General features: G+C 43.6%; 1 protein-coding gene across 1 annotated transcript in view; it reads left to right on the top strand.

The window, feature by feature from the left end:
* Positions 1–21452, top strand: part of LOC124185566 — a 64411-nt gene that overhangs the window by 38113 nt on the left and 4846 nt on the right. The window contains exons 7-16 of the mRNA XM_046576443.1: positions 106–222; positions 2440–2609; positions 3743–3933; positions 5783–5815; positions 6279–6409; positions 6717–6945; positions 7637–7837; positions 9192–11381; positions 11531–11634; positions 11918–12120. Of these exons, the coding sequence (XP_046432399.1) occupies positions 106–222; positions 2440–2609; positions 3743–3933; positions 5783–5815; positions 6279–6409; positions 6717–6945; positions 7637–7837; positions 9192–11381; positions 11531–11634; positions 11918–12120 (3569 nt within the window). The remainder of the gene's footprint in view (positions 1–105; positions 223–2439; positions 2610–3742; positions 3934–5782; positions 5816–6278; positions 6410–6716; positions 6946–7636; positions 7838–9191; positions 11382–11530; positions 11635–11917; positions 12121–21452) is intronic.

Genomic DNA, 21452 nt, shown 5'->3' with positions numbered 1-21452 from the left:
CATTTTTAAGCAACGTCCCTGAAAGACATGTCATCCGTACACTCTCCTCTCGACCAATCACGGACCGTGAAGGAGTGAATTCATAATTTGTTTTCTGTTCGAAAGACCCAGAAAATACAGAAGCAGCGGACCTTCAAAGGAAGTTGGAACTATTGAACAATATAATGGGTCAGGAGGCGAGAGCGGAGCAGGCACGACGACAGATATTGTACACGGGACACTGTGAGTATCAGTAAATTATCTTCACCATTCAAATTCATGGCGATAATCAATCATCTACGAGTATTTACGTTAATTTTTCACGTTTAAAAAAGAACTAATCGTGTACGCTAATCTTGAAAATCTTATGCAAGAATGCTTTTCACCCCGTTAGATGAAAATCTGGAACCGCAAGGTTGCCCGGCAAATTTATATTACAACGCCGTAAAGCTTGGGTATAATGTTGAGTTTGCTTTGACTGGGTTAATTTTGAATTTTAGCAGCCTAAGGTGAAGTCTCGTGGGCTGTTTATAGCCACGAGTTGCGCTCTTCGGATCCTCACTATCTTTAGATCCTCTTTACCCGGTGATACGAGACGTCTGGAAGCGTTAATATCCATTTTCAGTATAAAGCTCTTGATAAGTATAATGCGAAGCCGACGTAAGTTTCTTTTATACGATTCGTCGCCGAGCGAATTATACAGCAACACAAGTTCAGCTCGACTCTTACATCGAGTGTACAATAGTATAAAAATACATTGGCACGAAAGTATCGTCTTGGAAACGATCAAGTGCCGCGACTGTTTCATTAATCACTGCGCGATATCGATTTGACGTGTTCAAACGGCATTTCCTTGCTCCGCAGGTATGAATTATACTCCGAGTGTTATGTAATGAAAAACTACCGAATTCCCTCTCTATCACGAACCGTTGCTGAGTAGCGTGACGATGGGTGATCATTTCTTATATCCTACGTACAATTTCTCTCATATATATGTATACACATATTTCATCGGAACAATCAGCAATCGCCCCAAACTATCTGCCACTGTATCTAACAATGTGGAAGCCAAAGCTAACCGATAACCCCACGCATCTTCGTCCGCATGTGAGTATACACCCACCTATCGACTGGTAATAAATTCCGGAAATCCCACAAGCTATGCCCCATTCCTCGAGGAAATCGCGGTCGTCTGTTATATCTCCGCGAGCGTAACGCTTTCGGAGTCAATGACTCGGACCGCGAAGATAGTGGCATTAATCGTTAGTTTATATTGTAATCTTGCCGGAGTAAACCGTCCCTCGGTTAACAATAGGGGCTGGCTCGGTACCATCGCAAGGGTAAATTGTTTAAGTGTCAATCAGGATGGGTACCGAGTTGACGCACTTAGCCGAGGGCTAATTTTACCAGGAAAATGGAGAACAGCCTTCCCGCCCCTGCAAGCCTCGAATGAACAAACATCGAGCGACCCGCTACGAGCAAGGACCTCTACTCGGAATAATAAACGCGGCCCCCGCCATTCCCCGTCTCTGCGAAACTCTTGTACAGTAGTCAAAACTCGTGTTAGGTCAGGCTGCAGCGCGGCGTGGCTGACTCGATGCTGAGCGTACCTACTGCGCCACGTCTCTACGTCGAGCTTAACGGACGTGGGAACCGAACTGTAAAGCTCTAATTGGCGGATAGAGACGTGTAAGGGTGGTCAGCCGCCAATCAGGGACTGCTAATTTGTCTTCGAAGCGTAGGGAGGTCGGTTGACAGGGATGGATCAAAATTCACCTGTCTAACACGTCGTTCGGAGATGAGAGGATCGCGTCATCTGCGTTTAATCCTCTCGTTTGACGTGGGTCGCGTTTTGTGAACTATTTGATTTCCTCGACACCGACTTTGCATCGAGACTTGTATCATCTTCGGTAGAACAAACGACAATTTTTTGCTTCTCCGAAAAGCGCAGATGAAACAAAGCTCTGCTGAGAAATAACCATTTGAGCAAGAACTCCGACGCACTAATGAATTTCTTCGATTTTGCTTTGCGTATATACAGTCAGACACGTCGAATCATTAGCGTGTGATTTATAGATTCGCATAGAAAGTCACTGAGGAATTTTAAATACAATGAGCATTTAAACAGCGCTTCTTTCAGATGGTATCAAGATTAATAGATAATTTTCATAGAGAGATCGAGGAAGTTTTTGCCCTAGAACATTGCACTTTGACTCGCGGGACTTTGAAAAGAGTCTTGAAGCTTTCTTTGCTTGTTTTACTTGAAGTTTACTCGAGTAAAAGTATTGTCGCGGGTAGCTAGAAGTTGTGGTATGGCTTGGCGTATAATAAAAGCACAACCTTCGCAGTTGGGAACTCCTTTACACCTCCAGTATTCACCTCAACTAGTACGCCACGTCCCCGCAAACCAGCGGGTCTTGACCCGTTAATATCGTGTTAAATTGGACTGATTAATTTCAGCTGGGTACTCCGAGGACTCGGACTACACGTCGGATTTAAACTACCCGGTCGGTGGCCAGGGCGCGAATAGCTCCGCCTCCCAGTTTCGCACCGCTGCAAACCAACTGGCCACTCCGCAGCGATCGTTGGAAACATCGAGGGAAAATAGCTACGAGAGGGACGATCATCAGGTTGAGTTGTGCACATTTTTCCCACCACTTTAAAGACCACCGTTAGTCACACGTACGCAGGTGAACCCACACATCCGTATAACGTCCGTGGCACACGTCAGGTGTAAAACGTTCCGAAAGATAAGCCCGCGAGCCAAATTGCAGCACTGCAGTGTGGAAATAACGTTGGGCCAATTGATTGGATTGACTCGGTATCGATCTGTGCATTCGGCGGACCGCGTATCATCCACGTGGCGAACGTGTTATTTCTGTCGCCTACGGAGCTTATAAGCTTGGGTAAAAAGGCGAGTGTCAAAGAGGCGCAGCAGCGATCTATCGATCGGTTAAGGGGGGCTTTGCTGCTTTTGGTGCTCGCCTCGTGAACGCAGCTTTGCGAATAACCACGCGTTAACAGCTGGTAGTTTGTATTCGATCAATTTCAATTAAAAACAAAGTGGTTAACGTATAACGGTCAAAAGTCGGTAGCGTACGACTGCCGTACGATTACAGGTACAGAATTCTCTTGCCTCGTTGAATCTGTTAATCCATCCATTTTACTGCTACGCTGCACGGTATTGCAATTAGTTTGCCCGCGGCTCTTGTAGAAATTCGCTAGTTCTCCATTCGCTATGTGTGTGCGGCTCAACAAGGACTGCATTAGCTCCCTAAATAACTTTACATTCAATTGAATATTGCCACCGTTGTTATTATCGCGCAGGTCTGCTGCACTTGTACGTTATTATTTTTTCTAATTCGCTTTACGATGTGCACTGGAAATGGTAATGCGGTGTTGAATTTAAAACCTGAGCTCGAACTTTTACACGCCAGTCTGTTCCACGTTAATTGATATATGACTATACTTGAACAGGTGAAACACTTGACGATGCTAAACTCGTTTTAATTTTATTCGAATTGTTCGGTGATTTTGCCAGGCTCGGTAATAATACGGTGTGCATACTTACCGCGAAAGGTACAATTTGAGGATATCAATGCGTGATTAAATTAGTCCCGTAACAGGCAAGCTTCCGTCGACTCGGAAGTTAAACGATACATTAACGAGGTTAATAATTGAGAATGACAAGTATATAGTGCATTAAATTGGTTAATAGGAGCGAAGCTCAGTTCCTGGTTAACAGAGGCTTTACTCCCCTCAGATTCCAGCTACGGTTGGCGGTCGACTGACAGCTGGAAGTTACGGTGGGTACGGTGGTCGAGGACACAGTCCAAGGTACGATGAACCCTATCCCGAAGAGGGGCGTTCCGGGAGGTACACCACCTCTCATGTCGGCGAAAGTTCCGAGCCTTTGTTTTACAACAGCAGGCCGCGACACTACAAGGAATCCAGGTAACGCCCGATCACTTTGTTTGCGATGTTTGCACCAGAGCCAACGTGAAATTTAAAAGTAATTGATTTAACGGTTGAATGTAGCGTCTCTGACTGGAAGGGATTTTTCGACGATGATGTGCCGAGAGACTCTGTGCGGTGTAAGAAATATGCGATAGCTATTTTCGTACCAAGGGCGTAAAGTATTACGCCCGTGGTGCGAAAAATATTTTTACGAAACGATGACGAAAAGTAGTGAACACTTGAGTCGTATTATTCGAAAGGTGTAAATTTATTCTGTAAAACGTTTTTATTACCCGTGGATTATTCCTTGATAAAAGTTCACCTACCATTTCACGTAACGAGCTGCAGGTATTGAGAGTTCATAAAATGTAACGGTTTGCGTTTAATTTACCGTTGCAAAAGCCATTAAAATCTAATCTATTTTCCTGGCTGTCTTCGAGTCGGAGTCTATGTTTCGAACGACCATCTCACTCGACGTACAAGTGGACACTCGAGCAGGCAGTCTCGTAATACCCCCTAGTCGTATAAGCCCTGGATTCTAGGCCAACGAAGGACTGATAAAACGTGAACCTCGACAAAGAGTCAGTTTCTTTTAACGTGTGCTCTTCTCGACGGAGTTTAGAAGGAAAAATAACAAGACGAAAGAACCGGGACTGGGAGACCTATTCTTGAGGAGCGAGCGAGACTCTTTCTTGTCTTCGAAACTCCTCAAACCTGTCTCTATGATTCAAGTGTTAATTATTTAGAATCTCGACGAATACTTGACTTAGTTGTGGATGTAGTACAGAGTCTCTCGCTAGTCAGAGATGTACCTTGATTTCTAATAGCTGGATGGCGTCGTCTTCTCCCTCGCAGGAGAAGGTAACGTTGCCCACTCTCCTCGTAACTCTACCAGCGAGAAGTCTGAAACAAGGAATACCGCAATTAGTCTGATACTTGTACCGGCATAGCCTTCGCACTTAGTAGCTAGTCGTTTCAATCAGACAACAGCCTGAGGTAGCGATCGGTGATGATTTTGCCGGAATAACTGTCGTTTCGGTATTGTAGAATACACGTACGTAATGTAGGGTATGATAGAAAACTTTAGTGCCAGCTCACCGTTAATGTTTGACGATGATATAGCAGCTCGTGTATTATAATACTGATACAGAATTTCTGCATTGCAAGGAGCATGGATTGCTGGCCGAGTTCCGTGGCTAAACTGACTACAATATGCACTGTACCCGGTTCGATATTGTGGAGCATTGACATAGTGCAATAGCATCGTAATATCGATTTCAAATAATTTGCGTTGCATCTATTTCTGCAGCCAGTTGAGACCCAGGACTTTGCCACGATGAAAATTAAGTTTATACAAAGTCGAGCAGACTCGGTGTAAAACGATCAGACGTTAATAACAGCGCAACAGCATGAAGTACGTGTGTGTGTCGAAATTGTAAGAGATCGCATTCGAACGTAGAAATGTATTATGAATGTTCGTAAATCGTACAGGCTGCAGCACAAGAGGCTGCAACAATCATATCTTTGAAACATTTGTAGATGTTTTCTCATTCTCTTTCTTGTTCTACGTCTCCTTGAGTTACGTGTAAATGTTATTTGAGCAGGTAACGTACATAAGTACCCCACTACACGTAGGTCTTATAAGGAAATGATTGTGCAAACATGATGTTATACTATACAGAAGCTTTCTTCAAAAGATTCAATTACCCAGAAAATAGTATAGGCATTATGGTAATGAAATTTGAGCAGAGATTTTAATTTAGCTTGAATCTTAATTTGATTGTTTTTGTTTTTATGTTTTTTTTTCCGTTCTTCTGACACGGTACTCATATTTTTCATGGAACAGACGGCGGAAGCACACGTGGGACCAGGACGACAGGTATGAGACTGGCCAAGTAAAAAATAGCTGAACATTTTCACTTTCTTGAATCACAAATTTTCATATGATACTCACTTCGAATAGTCGCAGCTGGAAACTTTCAAACACATACAAGTTTAGTCGTCACTACATCGCATTTTTTCATTTCGAATATCACCGTTATACATCACATCGGTCAGCCCAAGGTGTTGAAGAAATTCAAAGAGGGGTCATTACGATTTGACCGACATGTTACTCATTACATATCGCATCCGTAGTCACATAGTTATACTAGTAACATTGGCTTGAATCACCTTCACGTATATATATTGATTACAAAATGAATCGTTGAATGTAGCCTGAAGAATAGACGGCAAATGTTTCATCGCTGATTATAGTAATTATGGTCATTTAACATTCATTATCATGTTTCGAAAGTGATTTACTTGGTGGGGGAAATTTTTCATCCTCATTCTCGTTTCAGCCAGGACGGGTGGTACAGCGAAGGTTACCAAGACTACCATGGCACGCGGACCAAGGGAGAAGGCAGTATTTTCAGCGAATTGGATTTTCTCACGAGCACGACGACGACGAATACAGCCTCGAAAAAGAGAGGTACTTTCAGAAATAAATCAATCGACGTTCCCTCTCCGGCTCCCTACAGCTCCTTAGAGCTCCTTAGAATTATAATATACGTATATAAAGCCGAAATTTCCCGGGACGGCAGTAATTTTTTCCTACGACACCGAGTGCTTTTCCAAACTCTCGGGAAACTGCAGATCAGATATTAAGTTCTGTCCGAAATTTCCCGGAGTTGTGAATTGCCATTTCTGAGGCATTCCTTCGTACTTCGAAGAATAGGTTGATACAAAAATGAACAATCCTCACGGTGCAAGGAATCGATTGTATTTAATTTTTCCAGACGCTCTTTACTCCGGATCCCAACGGAGGCCGTCGCTGGAACGACAGACGACTTTGTACGACGAGCATTCGCACTACCCTCAAGATTCGTACTTGAACAACCAGCATCCGGACGCGACGACGGACGCCAGGACGAGAAAGCTGAGCGCAACGTACCCCGAAAGCTTCACGGACATCAGTTATAACGAGTATTACGACCCCGTAACAGGATACGCCTACCAGGACGAGAGGTGAGTTACAGATTATTTCTCAGATAAAATTGAATATTGAACCTCGCTGCACGTCGAACCAATTTCTAGTGGAATTTGAACGACTGATAACCTCGAGCCAAGACTTTTCTCAAGCAGTTAGTGCCCTGTGCTAAATACATGGATTAATTAGCCTTTCTGCGTTATGGCTAATAGAATTTTTTATGATTTTAACTAACCTTTTGTACGCTGACTCCTTCGTATCTCTCCACACTCGTTCGGAGAGATATTGACGTCTCAGAAGTTGGAAGTGTCCTCAGCCTCGTGGTTCCAGAAAGTTTTTCTCCTTTCCAATGACGCAACAAAGTTTTGCATTCAGACAAAGATCCCGTGATATCGTTAGTACAGTAAAAATAAAATCATTTCGACGAAATCGAAAGTACGGAACACTGGAACGCTGCCAATAGTTCAATTTTCATGCGCCCAATATCGTTATTCGCTTCCAGTCGACCTTGATCCGCACCTCTAAAAATAAAGGAATCAGAAAAAAGTGATAAATCGAACAGCTCAATCCAGCGCATAATCGGATTTGGAAACTGGCATAACGGTGATGGGTACTAATTACATGACTGAAATATAGAGCATCTAGTTACATGCAACCATAAATTTCATCTCATCGCAGCTGTTATATATTCGCCTTACTGATGGATAACTGCGTCAATCGAAATTTCAGATACGGCCAAGACGAGGAGGACAGACAGTGGGATAGCGGGGGGAAGTGGTACCCACACGGTAGCACTCCTTATGAAAATTTTCGTAACCGTAGAAAAAATCTTCCTCAGAGACCTGCGTCTAGCATTGGAATCCATAGGCCGGAATATAGGCCAGCGGTCACCAGACAACGCAGTTATGACTCGGAGGAAATGGATTATAGGTAATTCGAAGAAAAAGGTTTTATCTAACAATAAGGCATTGGTTGCGACGTCAGATTCAGCATCATAATCGGTTTCTTGCTGGTTTTAATTGCACGATTTTTAAACCGTCGGACCAAACTTTCGTTGCACTACTTGAATATCTATTTATCACTAGTGATATTTTTTTTTCACTCAAAGTGTAGAGATCTGTATGATTTATAAAGAAAGTTCTCAACAGATGCTCGACATAACTTGGAATTTTGTAGCTCGATCCATGTTTATAAGCTCTGTCTATAAGGACGTCATAAAGTTTGCGATTGCTTATAATGCAAAAGCTCCCTCTTTTACTTTGACTGACGAGTAAGATCGACCAGCCTCGTCGTTGTCTGTTCAGCCAAATGTAAACTACTCGATAATTTGTATACACACGATTTGTACGCATGAGCAAGTATTCCAGTATCGTGCCACGTCGTGTGGGGATAGGAAGAAAAAAGAGCTACAAGGAAAGAAATAATATTAAAGCATCTGAGAATATTAATTTTTAATCAAGTATTCAACATTGTTTTACTGGATTACTTGAAGTATAATCTAGCATCGCAGATGAAAAGTTGAAGTTCGTTCGAATATATGAGAAAAAAATTTACTGTGTTATAGCTTTTGTATTTATAATTAAGCTCATTCGTTTCACAGATACATGTAGTAACAAGTAGAAAATAGTTATTTCAGTACAACTGAAGTAGCACTCAGCTCAAAATGGCGCAGGCACGAACCAGGATAAAAGTTAAGGGGACGCGTAAGCTTCTTAGTTTTGAAAATTATTGCCAACAATCCGATTATAGCATCAACCGCGGCTCTCTATATTTCTGAGAGGGATTACTATCGCTGTTCCCTAAATTTGAAGGGTTGAGCTCTGGTTGAAGAAGTTCCAAGTCTTCCTGTATACTCAGGATACAATCAGGGTTTGGAAATTTTTAGCTTACTCATAAAACGCGGTGATAATTTCGTCGCGAGTTAATATTCCGGTCGATATACCACATAATCCGGAATTGGTTAAGAGCATGGGTATATTCTACACGAGCAGCGAAACTGTTCATTTTTTTCAAGCAATCGATGTAATCACTAGACTCAAGTTGCACGGACGTGCGTTATAATAAAATCAAAATGATGTAACCAAAATTAGAGTTCACGATACCCATATTCTAAGAATATGTTATCGCAGCGATAAATGTCAGTTCGTAACTTAACTGAAATGGGTGGTCGTTAGATAGTCGATTATTAGATAGGTTTATCCGTCACCGGCACACGACCACCGGCAACGCCACCATCGCTTTAACCACCACCCACGCATTTAATTAAGGTGTTTTTTTTGTATAGTGGACCAACGTCACGGCGTCGAAAAACCCTTCAACCCCAGCGTAGGCCGATGTCGCGACAGGAAGGCACCGGCAAAAAGTTACCCCCAACTCCAACGAAACCGAGTAGCATTTTAGTCGGTAAAAAACCTGCCTCACTTCCAACGACCCCGGGGAGACAGCTGCCCAGGACTAGAACACCGTCCGAGGAGGGATACTACAAGTCTGATTACAACGAGGATTACAACTACGCGTACCAGAGCCAGGACAACCTGCCGCAGGATACGTACACGGAAAATGTTTACGGTGAGGCGTATCTCGGCCTCAAGGACTCTTCGTATCAGCAACCATACACCCAAACTTACACCACCGACTACTCGGCAGAAGCGTACAACGACTCGGCCGTACAAGACCAGGGAATTTACAATCAGGCGATAGGTCAGTATCCCAAGGAGTACGATCAGAGCAGGTTACAAGACGGACCTTACGAGGAGCCGACCTACAACGCGCAGCAAGCGTACGAGCAAAGCAAGGCGGTAGGCTACCAGGAACCTTATCAAGACCCCTACGACCAAACGACTCACGACAATTATGGAAAGGCCGTGCTCGATCCTTACCAAACGTCGCAAGGACGGACCAGCGACGAGTACGTGGAACCTGGGGTCGTCGAAAACGCGATGGACTCGACGTCGTACAAAGATACAGGGTACCAACAAACTCCTGATAATTATCAGGAGCAGTATCCCGGTCACTACGACTCGCAGTATAACGTTCCCGCTTCCGTGAGTTACGAGCAGACGAGTCTGGCCCAGGGAAACTACCAGGACAGCTTCGATCAAAACAACGTCACGGAGGCTTATGATCCTGCGATATATCAGAAGCCTTACGATCAGCCGACTGAAGAGAATTACCAGGACAAATATGCGGACCAATATGTCGTTCCGACGTCGGGGGCGTATGGCGATGGGTACCAGGAAGATTTCGGTCGAGAACCGGTCCCGGTTTCTCAGGCGCAGTACGACGAGTCCTACAAGCAGCAGGATATGTACCAGGACCAATACACGGCGTACAAAGAGGCATATGTAAACGAGGGTCAGAGTGACTACAAAGATGATTACCAGCACCAGTACCAGGATCAAGACTACACCGAGCAGTACGACGATTCGTACCAGGAGTCGTATCAAGAATCTTTCGAGAAGTACAAGGAAGGCGAGATGGCGGATATAGAAAGGCGGCAGAGCGAAGTGCCGGAACTTTCCGTCACGACCCCGCGAGGCCAGACCAGGCTGAACGGTTACCCTTCAAGCGAGTCGGAATACTTTTACCCCTCTCAGGACAATCAGGTGATTTCGCCGTTGGGCTTGTCGAGGAAAAAGAAGCTCGGTAAGCGAGAAGCGAATCCTCTTCAACAGCAGAACACCGACTCTCTTGAGTCCAGAGACGACGAACTGAAAGAGTCCTTCGAGACCGCGGTCAGCTCCATTGGCAGCAGCCAGACCAGAAGAGGGTTTTCCGAGTATTCGACAGCCGGAGAATCGAGTCCTACGGCGGTCACGCTGGTCGACTCACCTCAAGGGCAGCGTCAAGGCCAAATCCCAGTGTCGGGACTCACGTCAGCCAACCACGTGGTGGTGGGCAGTCAAGCAAATGTGACGGTCGTTACGACGTCGGCGGTTGTTCACAACGGGTCGGCGATAACGACGAACGGAAAAAGGTTGACAAGAACCGACTCGTATCAGACGGAAATAATGGAGGACGAGTATCAGGACGTTGTTCCAAGTGAACCCCGGAGAAAAGACTCGCAGCTTTCCCATCAAAGTATCAGCAGTCAGCCCTCCGTTCATTCCCAACAGAAGCCAAAATTAACTAGAGGCGAACCTTACGCGACAGATCACATGTCGAGGGATGATTCCTATGATAATTTATCCAGGAAGGACTCTTACGCACAGTCGGTGAGGAGGGATTCTTACGGATCTATCCACACTCAAGACGGGTTCAAACCCCCGCTCAACAGGACCGATTCGTATCAACAGAGGGAATTGTCCAGGGGTGGATCATACGCCCAAAATTTCAACGCGCCTCAGCCCATATCCAGGGCCGAAAGCTATCAGAGAGGGTATTTTAAACAACAGGACTCTATGGAGGACACCGATATTGTTCTTAGCAACACTGTAAACGGAGAGTACAAAATGAGAGACGAAACTCTTGAAAGGTAATTGCTATACTTGTCTACGTACCAATTGGTTTAAGTTTTGTTTATGTCATTGAATCCGGACTTATATTTGCCAGAAATTCTTCACGAGCTTTTTAGTTGCACAACATTTTTGTAAAAGTCTCATATATGCATTGTTGTACTAACAGGTATCAACGTGGAGAAGAAGCCATGATTCGAGGGTCTAGGGAAAACTCTTTGGTCGAGCCCTATAAGGGGACGCCACCCACATCACACTCCATCAGTCCTCAAGGTTTGCCTTATTTCATTCAATTGTCGATCGAATCAAAAACTTCGCAATGTTGAAATTTAGATGTCTTTCATATCATGATCTCCAACTTCCAAAGTTTTTTGTTTTTCGTCAATGAGATTCAGTCTCAAAGGTTGCAGACCTCGTTGATTTTGAATTTGACGTTTAAATTATCGAAAACAAAATGGTCGATTCAACGACTGACACAAATGAAGAACGACTTTATTGTAAAGAAAGACGTGGATATCAAGAAATGTTATTTAATACCACAATGATTTTTACGCAGGGAGCGTGATCAAACAAGCGTCCTTAGACGAGAGCGTGCAGATGGATACACCTCCGAGAAGTCCACCAGAACCACCTGCGGACGAAGAACTCCTTGATCTGGTAGGATCTGTTCCTGTACCAACTCAACTGAAAGAACGCACGGAGATGACACCGAAGCAGAGATGGCACTGGGCCTACAATAAGATCATCATGCAGTTAAACGTGAGTTGTTTTTTCACTTAAGTTACTTTTACAATTAGTACGACTGGCTGTTGACCACGATTTAGATGGAAGATATCTGTTAAGAACCAAATTTTTATACCTTCAAAATATTGGTAGCAACTGCAAAAACAAAACTGTCACAAGCGTTTTAGAGGTTTAAAACTCGACTGAAGGTTGTCAAACAATAAGCTTTCTGTTTCGAAACAACAATCATAGTCATTGCAACCACTCAAACTGTGCCTACAATGGTGGTGTTGGAAAGGTTAAGCATTTCTCTGATTCTTAATTGTAAAATTAAGTTTCATGAAGTTCCGGAATTGCGTTCATCGCGACATTCCTTATCTGAATGTGATTAAAGAAAAAATATTTGAAGAGTTCTAAATCATATTATGAAGTCCCCACTGTAATCTAAAAATCCATCTAAATCTTCATGTGTCTCCATTAACTGATTGTTAAGTTAATATTATCGTAATGAAACTTATGTCTGCAAAACAATTCCCATTCGAATACCTACTAACAGCAGGATTAAAATGAGCAGGGTTAACGTTTGAGGTCTGAATTGAGTTGCTAAAATTAGAGCTCCCATGAGTCGTTTATTATGTTCACCACCGTTCGTCTCTCTTCAATGACCACTTCAAGGTTTTCCGATTAACTGTCAGGGGGTAAGTTAATAACTTTTTTTAGAAGAGCTCTACTTTCCTGGCGAGGCTTAGAGTCACATTGCCTATCGTTATTAAACTAGCTTTCGCATACTGGTTCATTTCCTCAACTAAACATCGTGATATACGATTTTACATGACACACACGCCTACTCGAACCGAGCTTTACGTTTTGTTTTTGCAACACACACTGCGTTCTCCAGTAATCTTTCAACGCATAAATTCTATTCAAAGCCACATTTCTGACTAATCCGTCCTACCGAAAATACCATCTGTCATCGTAGAACTCGGTGAAGACAATAACTTAAAGGACCTCTTTAGAGTTACCCCCTGTCATAAACTAACTTCTTGGAGCTGATAACATCCCTTCTCAACCCCAAATTCGCGTTCCATAATTCTGAGCCTAGTACACTCGTAACGTTTGGAGATGCGACAAATTTTTTCATCTTTTTTTTTTCTTCTCTTCACTAATATCGCGTGCCACTAACCTCAGATTTTGTCCATGACTCGACTTACGACCCGCATTCTATTATACGATCCTTCGGGAAAAGAGAATGACATTGTCAAACATATTAGTCACCTACGCCAGCCAAGGCCATTGTGGAGTTGAATGGATCCACTGGACAACATTTTACTCGCGATAAAATTCGTTCATCGTGTATAAACTGGTGAGAAATTTTATGATGGATCACCGACCAGTGTCAGCCACGTTCTAAACTAGTATTGAAACTCGATTTTCTCACAAAACTGAATCTGGAATTATTCGTCGATTCGATCTATTGGTTTTTTTTTTTTTTTTTTTTTACTTTTCCGAATATTCGCCGGCACTTATTCAAGGCGGAGAATTCCCGAATGGCTTCGTGTATCGACAGAACTTGGACTGCTTGAATTTACGGTGGTGGGAAAACTTTCATCATTGTCCTTCCTTACGGACGGCTGTATTTATTTGACACTCGTAAGAATCGAAGGACTCGATTCCTCTTGGCCACAGCGAAGCGAAGTTTCATTTTCGCCCGTGTAACGCGAATATTTGATTGACGGCAAAAGAGCGAGTTAATCCGATATCTGAGGCGAGAAACTTGACCTTCTGTAACAAGGGTTTCTCGCATCTGATACGCATTTCACTGGAACAGATAATCAGTCTGAGCTTGAGAATACTCGCGCACTTTTAACCGTCTGGACAGCGCGGTGGCGGATCAAATTTGCAATTAATTTCCTGAAATATCCTGTTCCTGACTATCCGAACTTCCGAGGTGTCCGAACACATTGTCGCACTTGAAATGCAGCTGAGATTGGCGTCGAGCACTTCGGAGCCTCGCATTGTTTGCTTCTGATTAACGTGGCCTACACGATCGTTCCATTAACGTCCATGTGTGCCGCTGTTTGCTCTGCATTATTGTCCCGATAGATTGACGAATTACGTCAACCTTGGAGTCGAAATACGTGCCGTAATTCCTCAAATTGCATCTGAGTACCCTCCGAACATTGGCCAATCGATTATTTAATCAGGTAAAACTAAACAACTAGTCTTTTGCCAAGCTCAATACACGGCAGTTTTAGGAACACCAGCTGATTAACCGCTCCGCGAATTTTATCCTTATCTTATTTATAGGGCGTACAAAGTGGCAAATAAATTAAGCGAGCGTTTACCCAAAGCAGTTTCCAACTGATCGCGATATCGACCATGTAATGATGGCTTTACCTTTTAATAAATTGTCGACAGGAAGACTGGAATATTTCCAGTGTACCCGCTTCTATAACTACACAGTACCTAGATAACGCAAAAATATGTGTCAGACAGGTTTTTTTCCACCATTCATTAGCATGCTGTATCGTTAATATTCATTCGTGTCACGCGTGTGTAATCCACCGATCAACAAATACCCGAGGATGATTAAATTCCAATAAACTTTACATATTTCTGTTATGTGCCGGTTGAAGTAAACGCGAATTTGCCCGTTTTGTGGGTTGCATTACGTGACTGTTGTGTACGATATAGCGTAGGTACCGAACAACACTGTGATATGCAAAATTTGTTACGGGAGTGAAATATCGCGGGTGGAAATAATCAGACTGAAAAATGGAAACGTTCTGGAACGCGAGAAAGAAATTGATACACAACAAACGCGTTACACGGGAGTTTAATTCGATATTAAAAGGCAGTGACCGTATTGCGTGCGAGCGAGACGAATTCGATTTGATCGAATCCCAAAACTGCGCAGTTTTCAATTTCCTGATGAATATTTTTCCTCTATTTGCTCGCAGTTGTTATGAAAAACGGATACCACACGAAGAAATTGAATTGCGGAAAATGCGAGCGCAGAGCAATTGAAAGGTAGTAGGCGTGAACTTGAGACAGGTTCGGTGAATCTACATGACGCTTGTACAGAATGCTGACAATCAATGTAGGCCAAACGTGTTCAGTATGCAACAATAAGCAGCCCGTATAACAAGCAGTCGGATAGGCCGCGATATCACCTTAGAGACAAGGCCAGGACTCCCACGCCAGTCATTCGTCATATCAGTTTAAATGCACCTGTCCATAACGTTCAGTAGGTAATTGGTGCTCGCCGCGAACGGATTTCCTCCACCCTTCGCCGCAGTAGGGATAAAGTCACGATAAGTTAGCGAAAAGCGAACTAATTTATCCCGATAAGTGCCACCCCCGTACTTTTGAACGCACTGCGAGAGTTTCCAGCTCCCTCGACGAGTGCTACTCTCGATGGTATCCGCCCTGGGAGTTCAGAGGGTGATTTTGTGTGACAAGCCGGGAACAAGGTCGACGTAAAGGTCGTAGATACACGCGTGGGACAAGGTCTACCCGAGGGAGTGAGGGACGAGGTTATTAGGTTCCGTTTTTCCTCGGAAAATCCGAACTCGGTGTATATGCGCCTTTTGTCTGTGTCCGTTTCAAAGTTACTTTGACACCCTTTTATACCTTGTACGGAGTCGAGAACTCGGCGCGGCGCCCTAACTAACCGAAGACGTAAAATAAAACCCCAACGCTCATACGTTTTAATTTAATAAACTTTTCAGGCCCGAGTTTATTTTCGACTTGATTACCGCGAGGAGCGTAATACTTACCCCGTTGCTCGTGAAAGTGAAAGAAAAAAAATTTCTACAACTTTTTCTCTCCAGAGTTTCATTACGTACGTCCGTTTACCTCCGCGTTGTGATATTAACTAACCTTGTCTCTCTCTCTCTCTCTCTCTCTTTCACCCTTTTTCTCGCTTTCTCTTTTTATCCCCTGCGTGCAGAAAGGCTGAAAGTAAAATCTATTTATCGATCGTTATTAGCTTATATCAGACGGAAGTGTTAGTAACGAAGACCCCTGGTGATCAGGGGGTAAATCGTCAAGGGTGGTTGTGTTAACTTAAGTGAAAAGCTCTGTGAGAGGTCTCCGTCAGAGGATCGCCTACCTAGAGCAGATTCGCATTGCCTAGCCAGGCATCGTCAAATGTGGACGAAGAAAACCGAGGGCGCTGACAACGGGCTGATACAAGGGAATGTGGTGGCATACTTGGACAGAGCTTTCAGTTTCCTGCAGTTTTCTTATAAAAAAATCGGACCTTTCACATTTTCCGATCAATCCGCGGGTGCTAAAGCTGTGATCAGTCGGTCATAAAACGACCAAAAAACGGACGCTAACGTTATGATAAGGATAATCGCTTGTTTTCCGATTAGCAACGGCAAAAAAGGACCGAACCAGAATGGTTGAAGCACGGATTTACGATTTGAATAGTGTCGGGGCACTCGGATGTCGGGGGGAGGAGTTTGAATCGGACCGGAAATGTGTCACGCCAGGCAACCGGACGTGAGTTATCAGTGCGATAAACAATACGACAGCGGCAAGACAACGAGCGTACGTTTTACCGCGAAATATTAACCCTTTCAGCGTACAATAGCCGCGGGCAGTTCAACGGACTGTTGAAATTCCGTTGAATGTTTCGCATTTCGCCTGACAATTATTCATGTGTTTAATTACGCGGGACTTGAAGAACGGTTTTAACGAACAATTAAGCTGTTATATAATAAGCGCAGAAAATTATTCCCGCTGAAATTCTCAAAGATAATATTAAATCGCCCAACCGTAATTATAATAATAACGAGTTGAAGTGTTTTGACAGAAGACGGCTGACGGAATGACTTGAATTTATCAGGATGGAATAACTTTGCTTATTACTCGCGGTGGTGGAAACGAGTGACGTGCCGGAAGAGGTCGGGCTTACCGTCCTTTGAAACAGAGAGAACGTCACTCAATACAAGAATGGATAGTAAAGATAGGTCAACCGAGTGGGCCCTGCTCTTCCCTTTGAAGGCCGGGTTCTTCGCTATGCGCTCTTCCATATCGTCGAAGAGCGTCCATAAGGAGCGGGAGAAACTACTGAGGGAAAAACACATTCAGTCGAGGCACGGGATGCGCCGAGGCTCGTCTCTCTCGGACCTTGACAAACTGCAGAACAAGGGAACGCTACCGGACATAGTGAGGTCGGTGGAAAAGGGCTCCGAATCGGTTCCCCACTCGCCGGCCTTGTCAAGAACGAATCTCCAGCTCACGACTCAGGTCCGGGGGAGCATCGGGGATCTGATGAATCTGAAAAAATACGGAGGATCAAACTGGAGCGTCCGCAGCGAGACGTTGATAGCGAAAACCGTCCCACTGAGCACCGTCACACCGAAGCAAAGTCCGCCGACCGAACAATCCGAAGATGATTTTTGCACCGAGATGCAGGTCTTCGTCAGGACGGAAGAGTGCCTCGAGAACGGGGAACTTCTGACTTGCGCTCAGAGGACTCAGAGGTTAAGCAGGCTCATCAAAAGGCAGAGGGAAACTTTAGTGCTGACGCCCAGCACTTTGACGAAAAATCTTGTAAGTAAAGTAAGCGCGAAGAACTGCAAGCTTTGTTCGTTCGCGATGCCTTTTCATGCACGATATCGATAGATGCTCGTGCATTTGGGAGGTTTAATGATTCATTGATTCGTAATGTCCCGCAAGTGATTTTCCGTGAGTTTTACTCACCTCGAGTAACGATGAAAGGTTATGTGGATGTGAATAGATAATTCGTCGATAAAAGCCGCTGCGCGAGAAAGTTTGGACATTTTAAACCCGGATGGATTCAACGATTTTCGTTTAAAACGGCTTGCATATTTCAGTCCATTTTCTACGTTTGCGATAGAAATTTGTTTGCGTTGTTCCATCGCTCAAGTGCAGCGCGAGTCGTGTTTGCTCCGCAGCACGCTTGTGTCCAGGGGAATTTGTTGGTTTAAACTGACCTCTCGTTGTACAATCTACTTGATTGTATCACACGAGCTGAACAGCCGGGTGAATTGATCAGAGGGCGGATAGCCTCTGACCGTTCCTACGAAGCACTGACGTATTACGCTTTCTTGGACAATATCGTTGAGGGTATTTTTATGCCGTTTTTTATTATCATTATTACCCTCTTTATAAACGAGAAAAATTCGAAAAGAATTTGGGATAACAAGCGGTACGAGTACAGCACGATATGCAGACCGGTCACGTACAAGTCTTTCCGCGTAGTTTCAGTGGAATATAACAGCTCAGCACGTGAAAGCTGTCTGGCTACCGAAAGTGGCCAAACTTGTAGGTTGTTCGGCGCTTCGTAGAGACGTTTTCGAATTTCAGTTCCCATCAAACTTTTTTCCAAGTATCGTCTTGGGAGCTGCCTGTAAGCTTTTCGCAAGAGCTCGGTTCAGCTGCGGGTTCACAGCAGAGAACGTATACGTTCTCTATTGAAACGTATTCACCACTGGGCGAGCTAGTGGAGATGTAAATTTTTGCTGAATTTCACCAGCGAGAAAATCGGCGAGTATTATATACGATTTAGGGAAATCGACTGCTTTTCTATACGGCGTGCGGAATTATTTTACCTTCTCAACCGCTTAAAACGTGGCGCTGATTCTCTCGAGCGATAATCAAGATCCCTGTCATTTGGTCGCATTGGCGTTGATAATTATATCAGCTCAGTTTTGTACAGTTCCGGTTCGATTTATCACTTTCAGCCACATAATCCGCGCTCGCACTCGTCGTTGGTTAGTTTTATACAAATGGGAATACTTCAACTTTACGGGGTCAGATTAAACACGAGCTTCATTTTCTCCAGTCCCTGTGATATTGCGCGAGACGTTACGCATACGTATCTTCATCAACGACGTCGGAAATTTTCCTCTGGTTATTACGTATAATATATATTATATGTATTGTTATTGTTCTTTTTTTTTTTATTTAAATGGCTCCTCTGTTCTCCTCACTGTCCGGAAAGCTCCATCCGCGGTACTTGGCGTGTAATTTGCACAGTATTTTACGCGGCTCAAAACAATCCCATGGTGAATTTTACTCTTTTATTACGCTAGGACGTCCGTCCGCAGCGTTATTCGTTGTCTAGTTTATGTATGCTTATCGTTAGGCGAGATACAGCGATTGGAAAAAATTTCATACCGGCTCTCGTTTCGTCTTGCTTTTTTCCAATTCGCTACATTTAAGTTGGATCATCAAGTGTGCTATTTCAATCCCAGGACGTTGAACCGTATCTCGGAACTGTCGCCGAGAACGATCGAACTTGGAAGCTCATTGATTTTTCATTCTCTGCTTGCATTCTAAAGTTTATCCACCTACCACGAGAAACACTTAAACTTGGTCAAATATTCAGCTGAAGGCGTTCCAAATCGGTTGATATACTGCATCCGACAAGTTCGCTGCACAAAGTTTGTGCAAAAAGACTTTCGTCGTGAACTTTCTCCGGCCCTCATTGTCAGCTTTGGCCCGAAGTTATAAAAATTCGACACTACGTATAACTAAGTAAATTCTCCGAGCACGTCCTACAGATTGTTTTAATATATGCAAGATTTTTATCATCCTTCTGGTATATTTTTTCCTATTCAGTTGGTTGTTCGTGAGTATTCACAGCACGTACCAACACAATTGACTACCTGCGTATCAATTATTTCACCAATCATAATCTGCGTTACAATCTTTGGTATATTCTTACTCGCTTTGCCTCAATAATACGCTCAAATAGCGGTCGTGACTTTGCGGCCGAGAGTGTTTATATTTACACGTGTATCATCTCCTATATGTACAACACATTCGACGCTAGTCAATTTACGTCGAGTGTCGCGAGTGGCAGGTTGTGCAGTGGGGAGCGGAGAAGATACTTTCACGTAAAATTGTACAAGAACTCTTTCACCTGTTTATCTTACCGTACTGTCGTTGAAGAATGGGCGCACTCAACAAGATCGGAAACAAACAGATCAGTCGGAAAGTCTACACTTGACGCGTGACGTGAGTAATCCACCTTCCCACGTATACCAGTTGTCAACTCACAATCAGTCGTATGAAAAGTATGAGGAAAGAGCTTGCGAGAGAACATATTATCACGCGAGTTGTGGCGGTTTTAAGATATACGCATAAATAGAAAATCGCTAGGTCGTTCGGTTCGCTAACAAATCGGCAATCCCTGAAGATTTTTAAATCATCGCATACTTCTTGTATCTACGTGCACAATTTCGGCCGTGTAGGTGTACTTTATAGGTATCTTTCAGATAAAGTTCAGGCCTTAGAATTCGAATAAAAAAATTAGGACAGTTTCTGAACTCTCAAGTAGAGACCTGGGAATGCGAGAGAAAAAAAAGTTCATCGTATATGTATATCGTATTATATACATGTGCGGAACTGTGTGTAATAGTTCTGCGTCGTAAAAACTTTTTCCAGCTTCGCTCCACGCGCTTTGGGACTACCAAAGCCAGATAATATCTGAGTTGACAAATTTCGAAGCTTATACGTTTGCATCACGCCACTGAGTCGCGAATTATGCAGTTACGTGTATGCAAAACTACCGGCTGCTGCACATTTGATCATGTTACACCTTATATTCGCGCTGACCGTTTGGAATTGCGTGATCAAATGTTGGTCAAAGTTTAAAATTTTTAACGCTGTTGTGAGTAGTTACTGATATTTCATCGGAATTTCGTTTATAGATCGTGGAATCAATCTGTTTTATCTCGACTGCTTTTGTCGCTCAACGAATTTTGCAAAATCCGAAAAGAACGGTGCGAATCCACTGACGTTGTGTCGGATCTTTCTTTCTTGGGAGAGCCTCGCTTCGTGATCCGGAATATGGATCAAATTCTGCACGTATCAGAGGGCCTTTGACTGAAAAATAAGATGCGATGGAAACCCGACAACCCCCAGAAAGTTGAAACCTATTTTTCAGATTCTGTTTTACTTTCGTTTTTCATACCGGATGCAGAGTGTTTCAACTCCTAAATGGGATTAGTTAGGAAGAAAATTTATTCTGACTGAAGAGCCGCGCGTATTTTAATGGATATACATACATGCATTATACGTGTACGTTATTTCATGGTCCACGCTTACGCTCCGACTCATGTAATCCTCTCGTTAAAATCTCGTTAGATTTGTTATCCATTTTTGGCTAATTTTACGCGGGCACGTCAACCGCTACTCGTTTACTCCGCAAGCTCAACATTTCATTCTTCGCTCGAGTCAAGACACTCGCAGAATCACAAGAGATTTCCTCGACTACGGAGATACTAGTCAATTCTTTTTCAGTACTGAGCCATTTCGCTGAAAAGAATAGTAATGTTATCCCGACAGATGCAGCTCTTCTCTCAAAAGTAAAACTCGCAGACCGG

Source organism: Neodiprion fabricii, chromosome 6, assembly GCF_021155785.1.
Source record: "Neodiprion fabricii isolate iyNeoFabr1 chromosome 6, iyNeoFabr1.1, whole genome shotgun sequence".
NCBI lineage: Eukaryota > Metazoa > Arthropoda > Insecta > Hymenoptera > Diprionidae > Neodiprion > Neodiprion fabricii.
Note: the sequence above shows the minus strand (reverse complement) of the source record. Positions and strands in the feature narration are given on the sequence as shown.